The 12,768-nt window shown below is 42.5% G+C and overlaps 1 protein-coding gene across 2 annotated transcripts in view; it reads right to left on the bottom strand.

The window, feature by feature from the left end:
• Positions 1–3,130: 3,130 nt before the first annotated feature.
• The window catches only part of PPFIA2 (PTPRF interacting protein alpha 2), a 534,766-nt gene continuing 525,128 nt past the window's right edge, over positions 3,131–12,768 (bottom strand). For both annotated transcript variants that reach the window (XM_067559878.1, XM_067559879.1), the window contains one exon: positions 3,131–4,994. In XM_067559878.1, coding sequence (XP_067415979.1) covers positions 4,966–4,994 — 29 coding nt within the window. In that variant the 3' untranslated portion in view covers positions 3,131–4,965. The remainder of the gene's footprint in view (positions 4,995–12,768) is intronic.

Here is a 12,768-nt window from a genome sequence, read left to right as displayed (position 1 = left end):
GCAGCAGCTCCCAAGTAGCATGGCTAATTAGTGACAAACAGAGAGCCCATTCTTGCAAGGCACTACATATCCTGAGGAGGTGTTTGAGCTCTCTTATACCTTTGGGATGTCATGGGGGGCTGCAACAGCTAAGCACATCATAGGCTAGAGCCTGTACTTTTAGTGTGTTCTACTTTTCAACTGGTAGCTTTTAATGCGTAATGAAATTAATAGACTTTATTTTAAAAAAATATTCACAAAAGTCATACAACAGCTTTAAAAAAACAAAACAAATTCAAACCAAGGAAGTCAGCATCTCCTGCCATAGAAAAATGACACTAAGCATATATGAATTCATAAGATGCTGTAAGGAAAGACAGACTCACTTAGTGAAGCTAAGGGAGTGCCACTTAGTGAAATTAGGTCAGGGATCTCCAGTTGTTTTCCTAATCTGTCCATATCAGAGGGATCTATTTTGTTGTATCTATATGGATTAATAAGAGTACACCTTATTTTTTGCCATGGGCAGCAGTATCGCCTCAAAAACAAAAGCCATCCAGGAGGACAGCCATCAACTAATGAATAAACATTTGAATGTTCTCTTGGGGCTAGCACCTGCAACCTATTCTGCATGGGAGAGGGGTTCTGCCTTTGCAGGACTGGAGCCATAGTTGGTAACTCAAAAATAGTCCAGAATGTTTGTCTTGCACTGAAAACCTTGAACCAAAGCAATGAAATAGTAGGGATTGGGCCCAAATATGATGGAATAAACCACTGCACTTATTAGCTAGAATGAATAGAATCACATAATAATTTATGCTTTACCAGGTATTCATATAATAAATTAACCATCCTGCTCTCTGGTTCAATTCAAGTGAAATCCACCACCTTGGCAGGGCCCAGCAGCAGAGCTAGCCACTACTTAAGACCTCAAAAATAAGGATTAAGGGGGATTTACATAGGGGATAGACCCTCTGCACAGGTTTTACATTTCACTCATGAGACACTTAAGATTATTAGTAAGTTTGCTCATGTGAGTAAAACCTACTGACTTCAGTAAAGTCACTCGCCTGTGTGTTTGCGGGATCAGCTCCTTAATTTCCTCCGTTTGGCTATAAAAATGACATTTTGCTGCTTTCACCTTCTACTGCGTTTGATATCACTTTGCAGGTATCTAAGATATCTTTGCATGTATTTGTAACTTTGGAAGGAACACACAAATGTCCCTACAGTGCTGTCTGTCTACCTTAGCTTCATTAGCTAACTAATGTTAACCTAAAGTGTCCTGCCTAATATGGAGAGAATCAAAACTCCAACTTCAGAAGTCTCCAAGAGTCGTGTCAAGATGTGAGGTAGAAAATTGCAGAAAAATCTAAATTGACACTGACATTAAAACCAGCGAATTCTACAGTGGATATGGCAGCTGTAAACATAAGCCAAGAGCCTTATTCTCCACTGCCTTGCACCTTGTGGTGGTGTTTAGATCTGTGCAGAGTGTGTGGAAAACTAACAAATCAGATGTCAAATATTTTTGTGAATGTGAAAAATTCAGTATAGCACGCTAGTTTTGTTGCGTAAACAAGAACTCTTTTGTGAGTCATTTGGGAGGATGCAGGTGTCATGGATAGTAGAGTTGTATGCTAGTTGCTTTCCTGTGTAATGAAACTAAAAGTAAATTATGTTCTTTTTTTTTTTTGGGTAAATAGAATGTCATAAAAATGTCCATGGGCCCGGGGGGGAGGGGGGAGTAATTATAGGGCAGAAGAAATCTAAGGCAGTAGCCTAGGTCTTTGAAGACATGTTCCATCATCTCAGGCAACTGACAAGCTCTCCCTGTTTCAGTCCTCCCACCCCTAAAATAAGATAATGTACCCTTTCTCTCAATCGTCGTCTGTCGTGGCTGTTTTCAGGTGAGACTATCTCGTAACATATGTATGTACTGCACTTAGAACTGAATGTAATCATCTTACCATCTTTGTAGACCTCCCAGTACTTTAAAATACAGGACTTGACAGCTCCAGAAGTTGATAAAATAATTTTTTGTCTTTCTTTTCCGGATTGTTAGTTCAAATATTGCTCAGGTTTGTACTGACCAAAAGTCAATATCTGGGTTCTAGTGTCCTATGTGAATAGACTTAGGGGTTATAATTCTGAGTCAGTTGAAAAGCGTGTATATGACACAAACCAATATTACAGTTGTTACATCTGATCTCTGCGAATGGAATGGGCCCCTTAAATGAAATTTCTTCTAGTTAGATGCATTAGTGGGTGTATGTGTAATACTACCCTTGATGGTACATTAGTGTAGAAATAAATAAGAGCTTAGAGATGCCAAATTGATATTTCACTAGTGCTTTAAAAACTTAAATTGTGTATAATAATGTTTCTGGGTTTGTACTGGTGATACGAGTATAAAAGGCAAAAATAATTGTTTAATGAACATAATTTGTCCGACTATTTTATTTATGCTATTATTTGGTGGTCTATGAAATGCACAACCATACACGTCACTCAGGCCATCTGATGGCACATTGCGTAGGTGGTGAATGTCCTACTCCAAGCAACTTAGCGTGGGTGCTGGCTAAAACTATTTTCATTATCAATAGCTTAAGCAGACCGAAAATAGGAGCTAAGTGGGGGTTTTTTCAGGAAAAAAAAAAGTGAATGAGCAAAACTTGGAAAGTTGTCAGTGTTTGAGCCCAATATGGTATTTTGTCTGTGTGCTAAAAGTATGTAAAATGACATTGTGACATCAACCATGGCGATCTTAGGTTGGCTGAGATAACTGTGCCAGAATCTAAATCTTACATAAGGAAGACATCTTTGTGAACTTGAACAGCATACCAGCCAAAGAATACCCAAAAACCATTGGCACTTGGTCAGGATATCTGTCAGGCTTGAGAATGGGTTTGAACGACTGCTATAGCTGCAAGTTTTTAACGTTTTCCTTTTTCCTAATTGTTGAAATGGCAATCTAATTCATCAGTGGGGGGAATAATTAGACACACTGTGTGAGACCAGTTCACAGCCAACTTTAAATAAAATCTCTTACTTCTATATAGAAGTAAGAGATTTTATTTTAGGGGTTAATTTTTTTCTAGAGGTGTGTAACTTTTGTTTCAGTTGACAGGGAGTTGCTGATTCTCCTTCTCAATACTCCCTCATCTCCCCCCTCTTTGTGTTACTCCTTGTTTGCAATTTTCACATGATCTCAGCCCAAACAAAACCATAAATACTGAACTGGGACATAGTGAAGGGTTTGCTCAAAAGATACAAGAACCACTGAAAATGTTGGAGTTTGCATTTTTTACTTATTTACGTTTTTTGCTAAAACAATCAAAAGAGGGGGAAAACATTAACATGAAAGCTAGTTAAGCCTGAGGAATTTAATGTAATGTCTTTATACTATAGCTTTGTTGTCTTTACAGTTTGATCAAATTCACCATATCCTACAAATAAGCAAGCTCAGTGCTCCCTCTAGTGGCAGATTTAACATTAAGCTCATCTTGATGACAGTCTCTGCCAGGGAAATTTTTCTTACGCTTATGCTTTGAGATGTGCCAGTCATCCAAACTACTTTTCCATGCTACCATATACCCAGCATTATAGATATTAAACACAAATAGCACGGAATATTTTTATTGACAATGGGGGAGAAAAATCTGTCACCATTTGATTGACTGAAATCTGTCAAATGAAAATAGACAATAAAACAAATGGCTAGGTACGTGCAAACATTGCAGATAAAAATGCTAAAAGAAATAACTAAAAGACAGATCTTGAGATAGTATCAAGCAGCAGAAAATTAGCAAATAGGTCAATGACATTATTAACTAGGTCTTACTTTGAAACTTCCCATATAAACAAAGAATAAACAACACTAACACCACCAAATAAAGCCACAGCAGGTAATAATTGCTCTCCTAAACTTCTATACACTATATATTACCTTTCTGTCTTTCAGTTATTTCCTCTGATAAAACTGACTTCCAAGAAGTCTCAGCAAGGCCAATTTGGCTAAAAGCATAATGTTAGACAGGAATCTGTCTAATGCCCTGTTACAATGAAGAAAATGGTGGGGTTTGGCTTTTTTAAAATTTGCTTTTTAATAGGAAACGTGAACATCAGATTCTTTGCAATGTTCAGATTTTACGTCCCACGCTGGCTGACTGGCATCTGAAGCTCTTGGAACAAAAATGTGGCTCTTGGTAAAGCAAGGTTCTTCTTGGTCCACAGGTAACAGGAGAAAGTTTGGGTCTTTTTAACAAACTATTTTTCCAGTAATTGCTTTTGACTCTTGTAAACAGTTTTGTTGCTTTTGTTTTTAAAAGGAGAGCCATCACAGTGCTTTTCTACAGGTATCTGATGTTTCTGTTTGATTTTATAGGTTCATTTTGGCTCCAGTTCCAGCTTAAATCATCCTATTAAACATCATCAGAGGCAGGTGTTCAGCTTGAAATATTGACAGATTTTTAAGTAGGAACAGGTTGAAGCTTCTAACTCTAATTTGACTGTTACAATCCAAAAACTGTAAAAATGGTGGAATGGAAAGATACAAACAGTATTATTGACACTGTATTGTCAAGTGTTTGCACTGAGACCCCATGTACCATAGAGTTTATTTTTAAAAAAATCATATTTATATCCATTTACATACACAATTTAAAAGAAATACATACACAGTAAATACGTGATCGCTAGTATATTACAATAAAACAGATGAACAATGTAAAAATGAGTGGCGCCATTGGATAAAACCATCAGTTGTGCACTACTGCCAAATTTATGATGACAGAGATGCTTGGTTTTTTGTTTTTAAAATGATTTCGGTATTTTATTACTCCTGTATTAAACTAACCAATAACTTAATACATGAAAAGAACATCACATTTGTTAGCTTGATAAAACTTTGTGTTCTCTTCCCTATTACCCTGTTCATGAAGAGACCTTTACTGCTCCTTTTTCCTAAGATAGTGGTAGTGCACTTCAGGTAAAGTAGAAGAAAGAGATGATATCTAAAGGGAAAAAAAATTAAAAACATTAATTAGCAAGATCCTTTTTGCCCAGATTTACTTTACATTGAGACCAGTGGAAATATCACAACTCTTCATTTCATGTTTTGATAAAACTTGCAGTTGAGAGAGATTAAACTTGCATTTATTGTTAATCTTACATTCCATTCACATACACAGAAAGAGATGTATTTGAGAAAATGGAATTTATCTGCAAATCTTCATATTGTTTAATCATACACTAACACTGAAATTCAAGCAAACACTACAATAAGTTATAGTTATAGCTATTATAAAGTGGAAGGCCATACAAGGCATTCCAATATAAAAAGATGTATACATTTCAAATATTTATACTACATACACTCCATGCTGCAAACAGTCAAGGACAGACAGCATTATGAGAGAAAAAGCTGTCAGTCATACATGGAGTCATAGTCCATCCACTGCAGAACCTACAGTTCTTTTGCCTCATTGTGTCTGGAAGCTTAAAGCCATCAGTGCTCCTTCCCCTAATTCATGTTCTTTCTTCTCTTTTGGGATCAAGGAGAAAAAATATTCTGAGAGTTTAAATTATTTGAGAACAAAGAAAAACAGAGGGAGAGACAGAGTCTCCTGTTTCAAGCTTTGGCTCTTGCTCGACAGGTTTTCTGTCTCTTTCACCCATGAATACCCATCCCCTTTCATGAGGCTCTCAGGGACCCTCTGCTTCAGGGTTGGGTGGTCTTGCATGATCTGAGACCCTCTACCATTCAACTCAACCATATCTTGTCTCAGGCCTCAGGTGAGAAGGGACAAGTGGACTTCAGAAAAGCAGACTTTGACTCCCTCAGGGAGCTGATAAGCAGGATCTCCTGGAAGGCTAATATGAGGGAGAATGGAGACCAAGAGAGCTGGCTGTATTTTAAAGAAATCTTATTGAGGGTGCAGGAATAAACTATGCAGATTTGCAGAAAGAATAGCAAATATGGCAGGTAACCAGCTTGGCTTAACAACGAAATCTTCGGTGAGCTTAAACACAAAAAGGAAGCTTACAAGAAGTGGAAGCTTGGCCAGATGAGTAGGGAGGAGTATAAAAATACTGCTCAAGCATGCAGGAGTGAAATCAGAAATGCCAAAGCACAATTGGAGTTGCAGCTAGAAAGGGACATGAAGGGTAACAAGAAGGGTTTCTACAGGTATGTTAATAACAAGAAGAAGGTCAGCGAAAGTGTGAGCCCCTTACAGAATGGGGGAGGCACCAGGGTGATAGATGATGTGGAAAAAGCTGAAGTACTCAATGCTTTTTTTTGCCCCCGTCTTCACAGACCAGGTGAGCTCCCAGACTACTGCACTGGGCAGCACAGTATGGGGAGAAGGTGAGCAGCCCTCAGAGGTTAAGGAACAGGTTCAGGTCCATTTAGAAAGGTTGGACATATTCAAGTCCATGGGGCCGGATGCAATGCATCTATGGGTGCTGAGGGAGTTGGCTGATGTGATTGCAGAGCCATTGGCCATTATCTTTGAAAACTCGTAGCGATACAGGGATGTCCCCGATGATTGGAAAAGGGCAAATATAGATCCCATCTTCAAAAAAGGGACTAAGGAGGATCCGGAAAACTAGAGACCGGTCAGCCTCATCTCAGTTGCTGGAAAAATCATGGAGCAGGGCCTCAAGGAATCCATTTTGAGGCACTTGGAAGAGAGGAAGGTGATCAGGAATATTCAACATGGATTCACCAAGGGCAGATCATGCCTGACCAACATGATTACCTTCTGTGATGAGATGATTGGCTCTGTGGATGTGGGGAAAGTGGTGGACATGATATATCTTGACTTTAGCAAAGCTTTGGATATGGTCTCCCACAGTATTCTTGCCAGCAAGTTAAAGAAGTATGGTTTGGATGAATGGACTATAAGGTGGATAGAACCAGTACCACCAGCTCTGCCAGTCCCCACTGCTGCATCCTCATCACTTGACAAGGTGCTTGTTCCCCTACCGCTCACCCCACCAGATGACCATCTCCAGCACCAGGCCTTGCTCCAGAGGGTAGCGGCAGACCTAGGTATCCTGTTGGAGTTGGCTCAGGACATCAACATCGGCTCCTGGACATCCTCCAACTCCAGGGGCCTTCTCTGTTAGCTCTACCCTTTAATGAAGCCATCTTCCAACCAGCACGGGTTGTATGGCACAACTCTGCCTCCTTGACCCCACACCTAAACAGGCAGAGAGGAGATATTTCATACCTGCTAATGGGGCGGATTTTCTTTTCAGACATCCGCTCCCCAGCTCTCTGGTTGTCTATGCAGCAGCAGAGCAGGCATGCCAGCACTCTCAGATGTCTACCTCTCCACAGAGGGTGGCAAAGAGGATGGACCTGCTGGGCAGGAATGTATATTTTTTGGCGGGACTACAGTTCCGGATTGCCAACTACCAGGCTCTGCTAGCCACATATGAGAATAACAACTACAACAGGTTAGCAGAGTTCAAGGACAAAGCCACTGCAGAGCAACAGCAGTAGTTCCAGGTGTTAGTAGACAAAGGGTGACTGGTCACCAGGGTGGGCCTCCAGGCTACTGTGGACATGGCCGACACATCCTCATGTGATGTGACTGGGGTTGTTCTGAGCCAGGACTCATGGCTACAGTTGTCCAGCTTTCCCAGATAGGTCCAAAATACAACGAGGACCTTCTCTTTGAAAACCGACTGTTCCATGAAAAGACGGACAAAACCCTCCACCTGAAGGACTCCAGGGCCACAGTATAGTCCCTTGGTATATATACCACAGCCCGAGATTCAGAGGCAACCATTCTATCCTCACCCACAAACTCCTTATCTGGCCTACTATCAGCTTCAGCACATAGACGGCACCTCTGTCAACAGCCATGCTTCCCTGCATGTGCCACAACCACCTCCTTGACCCTCTCCCAGCAGCAGGCAAAACCTCAGTTTTGACATGCATGTTGAAACCCATGAACCACCCCCAATGCCACCCATGGCGCCTCATATTGTCATTTGCCCACAATTGGAGCAAGATCACTACAGACAGTTGGGTACTGAAGATCACACACCACAGATGATCCATAGAATTCCCCTCATTCCCGCTGCAGCGACACCCCTGCCCCAGGGTCCCATTTCATCAATGCATTCTCCAGCAAGAAGAGGATGTTCTGCTCCTCAAGGGGGCGATAGAGCCTGTCCTGCCTCACTATAGGGAACAAGGCTTCTACTCACCATATTTCCTCATCCCAAAATGGGGAAGAAAGCACCACCCCATTTTACATCTTCGAGTGCTCAAATTTCTATCAGAAAGTCCAAATTCTGTATGGTAACTCTGGCATTGATTATTCCCTCCTTCCCCAGGAAGCCTGGTTAGCAGCTCTCAACATGAAAGACGCCTATGTCCACATGGATATTCACCCAGTTCACACTAAGTTTCTTCGTTTTTGGATAGGACGCAACACTAGCAATTTTGAGTCCTTCCATTTGGCATAGTGACAATGCCGTGAGTGTTCAGAAAGGTCTTTGCCATGGTAACAGTCCAAATATGCTGCCTTGGCTACTCGGTATACCCCTATCTTGACAATTGGCTCCTCCTGTGATCCTTGCTCTTTGCACGCTCCTGGCATCTCTAGGTATTTGCATCAATGAGGAGAAGTCTGTCCATATGCAGACAATGCACTTTACTGGAGCGAGGTTTGACTCCATTGCAGTGATGAGAACTCTTCTCCCAGCAGACCACTTTGCATCACTGACAACCCTCATCGTGGACATGCATCGCATGGTGCACAGCTCTCACTCTCTCTCTCATGGGTATATGGCTGCCTTTACCACATACACATCTCCACAAATGTTGCCTTGAGGCGTGGCTCCTCTCCATCTACAGACCCAGCACCAACCTCATATGTTGGGCTGACCCTTCCAAGATCATGGTCGACCCCCCCTTTGCTCCTTCCACACCACAGGCCAGCATCACAACGGATGCCTTCCTCAGGGATTGGGGGGCCCACTTGGGCAGTCACACAGCTCAGAGATTGTGGACGCCACGAGAAGCCAGGATATATATAAATGTGCTAGACCTGCCAGCAGTCTGTTCCAGTTCTTCCTCCCACTCATTCAATCCCTCCATGTTCAACTGCTCTCCAGCAACATTGCAGCAGTGACATACATCAACAAGCAGGGTGGTGCCAAGCCCCCATCCCTCTGCTCTGAGGCGGTCTCTGCCTTTGGAACTGGTGCATCAAGAACCACGTGATACTTCAAGCTACACATCTACAAGGCATCCAGACTTCCCTGGCTGATGTGCTCAACAAGACTTTCTACTTCAATCACAAGTGGGAGTCACACAATGCCATGCTGTGGTACCTCTTATCAAAATGGGGCGCCTCGTGGTGGGACATCTTTGCCACTCATGAGAACTGAAAGCTGCCTCTCTATTGTTTCAGAGGAGCAATAGGGAAGAACTCGTGGGTGACACTCTCCTCCTCCCTTGGACAAGCAACCTCCACTACGCCTTTCCCCGCATTCCCCTCCTGCTGCAAATGCTACACAAGATTCGCCGGGACAGGGCCACATTGGTACTTGTGGCCCCATTCTGGCCCTGTCAATTCTGGTTCATGGACCTCCTCAGACTCTTTGCCTGCACAAAATTCTGCATACACACACTCCTGGATCTACTCACACAAGGGAGGAACTGGCATCCCAATCCGGGCCCTCTTCACCTCACAGTCTGGTATTTGGATGGGAATCGAGGGTAGACCAGCCATGCACCATTCTGTTACAAAAAATCCTTAGCCAGACTAGGAGAAAATCCATCAGGGCCTGTTACTAGGCTAAATGGAAACACTTCACAATAAGGGCTCACCGCCACCCACCACCACCCACTGAGCACAGCATCTATTCAGTCATCCTCAACTATCTCCTCATTCTCAAAATGTTGGGCCTAGCCCTCAATTCTATATGGCTGTACCTGGCGGTACTCAGTGCCTTCTTCCCTCCTGTGGACAGTGCTTTGGTGTTTATGCACCCCACCACCATCCACTTCATGAAGGGTCTAACTCAACAGCTTTCCACCAGTACTGAAACCCACACCCCCTTGTTCTCTCCACTCTCACAAAGTCATCCTTTGAGCCTGGCAGCATGCTTTCTCTCTCACCTCTCAATGAAAGTGACATTCTTGGTAGCCATTACTTCAGCCAGATGGGTCTGTGAACTAACAGCCATGATGGCAGACCCTCCCCTACCCTCCCCACGATATTCCGCAGGACAAGATGTCCTTACAGCTATACCCTAAATTCCTCCCAAAGGTGTTGTCAGAGTTCCACCTAAATCAGTGCATCCATCTGCCCGTTTTCTGCCCCCAAACCACACGCCTCCCCTGTTGACAAGGCCTTACACTCCATCGATGTCTGCTGTGCACTGGCATTCTACCTACACAGGACTCAATCCTTTCGCACATCGCCGAAACTATTTGTGGTCATTGCTGAACGGTCCAAGGGTCAAGCCCTCTCATCCCAATAAATCTCCAAATGGGTCTTGGGGAGCCACCGCTACTGATATAAACACTGCAACATACCCCTGCCTAATAGTGTAAGCTATGCAAGCACAAGCCACCCCATTGGCAGATGTGTCCTGGCAAGACATCTGTCACACAGTAACCTGGTGCTCCATCCACATGTTCATGACACACTACGCCATCGCACAAGTGGCAGCTACAGCCGCCACTGCGGGCCAGGCCATGCTGCAGACTGCACTTCCATTGGCATTCTTGCACCCACCTCCACACTGCTCGCAAATCACCACGTGTGGAATACGCAAAGAGACCATCACTTAAAGAAGAGGAGGTTACTTATCTGTAACTGGAGGTTCTTTGAGATGTGTGGTCTCTATCCATATTCCTCCATCCCCTCTGTTTCAGCCTGGACTGCAAATGGGAAAGAGGGAGACTGGAGAGGCATCAATCCTCACTACTTCAGCTAGGAGCATGAGGGGATGCACTGCACATATGCAGGTCAACAACCATTGCTAAGAAACACTTCCGGACTCAGGAAGTGTGCATATGCGCACCCCAGGAGTGGAATACAGATAGGGACCACACATCTCGAAAAATCTCCAGTTATGGGTAAATAACCTCCTCTTCATCCTTATCTTGAACCTTTGTCTACTCAATAGGAAGCTGCCCAAGTTGCAGATGGATAACCATCTTAGGTCCATGCTTCACTGTGATTTCTTTGTTAAGTGGAGCTGGAAGACATCTACCTTTGTGTTATTCTCTATCTAGCACACTTGTGCTAGCTTTGTGCTGTGAGACAGTTGTTTCTAGTTCATCACCCATCCTTTTGGGACTCTCCTGTTCCTTCTGTTTTTACAGAAATCCATGTAGATCTCTTTGCTAATGGTTACATGGATGTTATCTTTAACCAAGTCCCCTTGTTGTCTCTCTAAGCAAAGTCCCAGTACCCATGGGTAACTGATCAATTATTGCAAGTCTTAGCAGTGAATTGTCCTAGATACCAGAATAATAAAGGTGTTTGTCTCCCAAGACAGGTTATAAGCCCTACTGAGCTTTCTTCCCAATTCTGATCTGATCAAGTTTATTCTTTGCACGTTGGAGCCTGTGACAATCTAGTTCTCAGGTGTCACCTTCATCTCCTTTTGAAGTCTTTCCTTGTGTCCAAATGGCATTTATCACCTTCCCTTGAGGAAACTCTTCTTTCCTTAGGAAGTTTGGTTTGTCCTATTATAATGTTCCCATTTGCCTCACATGCTACTGGAACTCTCCTTTCTACCCTCTCCCAACCACCTGTATATCACCTCAGATGTGCTCAGCTTGGACTGGGGTACTCCTCTGGGTCAATGCTACTGGAGATGTCTCCCCTAGATCCTTTTGCTTTTATGTAGGCCAATTAATCTTACAAGACAAATATACGACTGAAGGGCAAACAATAACAGAATCATCCCCTTTCCCTATATGTGTTTTATATACTAGTTTGTATCTACAGTTTTCACATTTGCTTTTATACACATTTTTATTATGATAATTTTCTAGCGTACTTGAAATTTTTGCAGTTGCATATAAAAACAATGAATGAGTTACCCCTGTATTAATGTGTTTGGCTAAAGCATATTCCCCAGAAAGGCACCCAAGTCTTCATCTGAACACATCAAGAGATGGAGAATCCACTCCTTCCTTTGGTAGTGGCAGGGTTATTGGGCTCCAGTGGAGACACATCTCAGATATATATACACATATACAGTAACAAAATTAAATCTTTTGTGAGTTTAATCACCACTTGTATTACAGTTAGCTAAACCTTAGTCAAACTATCAAATGATCTTAAGTCTGCAAAATTGGACTGGAATTTTGGAATGGAATGCGGGCTCCTGGAACGTGCTGCTTCCAGACTTGCTAGAAATAGAACTGACATTTTCAGCTAGAGGCAGCAAAGGCAGAGGTGCGTAAAACTTGAGTTCTGGTTTGTTTTTTAAATAAACATAAATTTATAAATAAACAGAATAAACTTCCCAAAAGGTTTAGCTTGAATACTGAGTGAAGAGCTTCCTTCAGGTTGCTAATTAGCCAGATTAGTTTATCCATCCCTACCCTATGTCAACTCTAAAGCAGTGTAGAATAGTGTGCATTAATGGTTGTCTTTAAAAAAAAACCAACACTGAAATTGTGTAGAGATACATATCTCATCAGGAGAGGTGATACATTTGATAGATAAATGTACTGTGCAATATTGACTGTTTTATCTGTCTTAGCCTGCTAATTATTTCCTAGGACTTAAACATTCC

This window comes from Emydura macquarii, unplaced genomic scaffold, assembly GCF_026122565.2.
Source record: "Emydura macquarii macquarii isolate MOO-44397 ecotype Brisbane River unplaced genomic scaffold, CSIRO-AGI_Emac_v2 contig_2205, whole genome shotgun sequence".
Lineage (NCBI taxonomy): Eukaryota > Metazoa > Chordata > Testudines > Chelidae > Emydura > Emydura macquarii.
The sequence above is the reverse complement of the archived record's forward strand: the minus strand, read 5'-3'. Positions and strand labels throughout refer to the sequence as shown.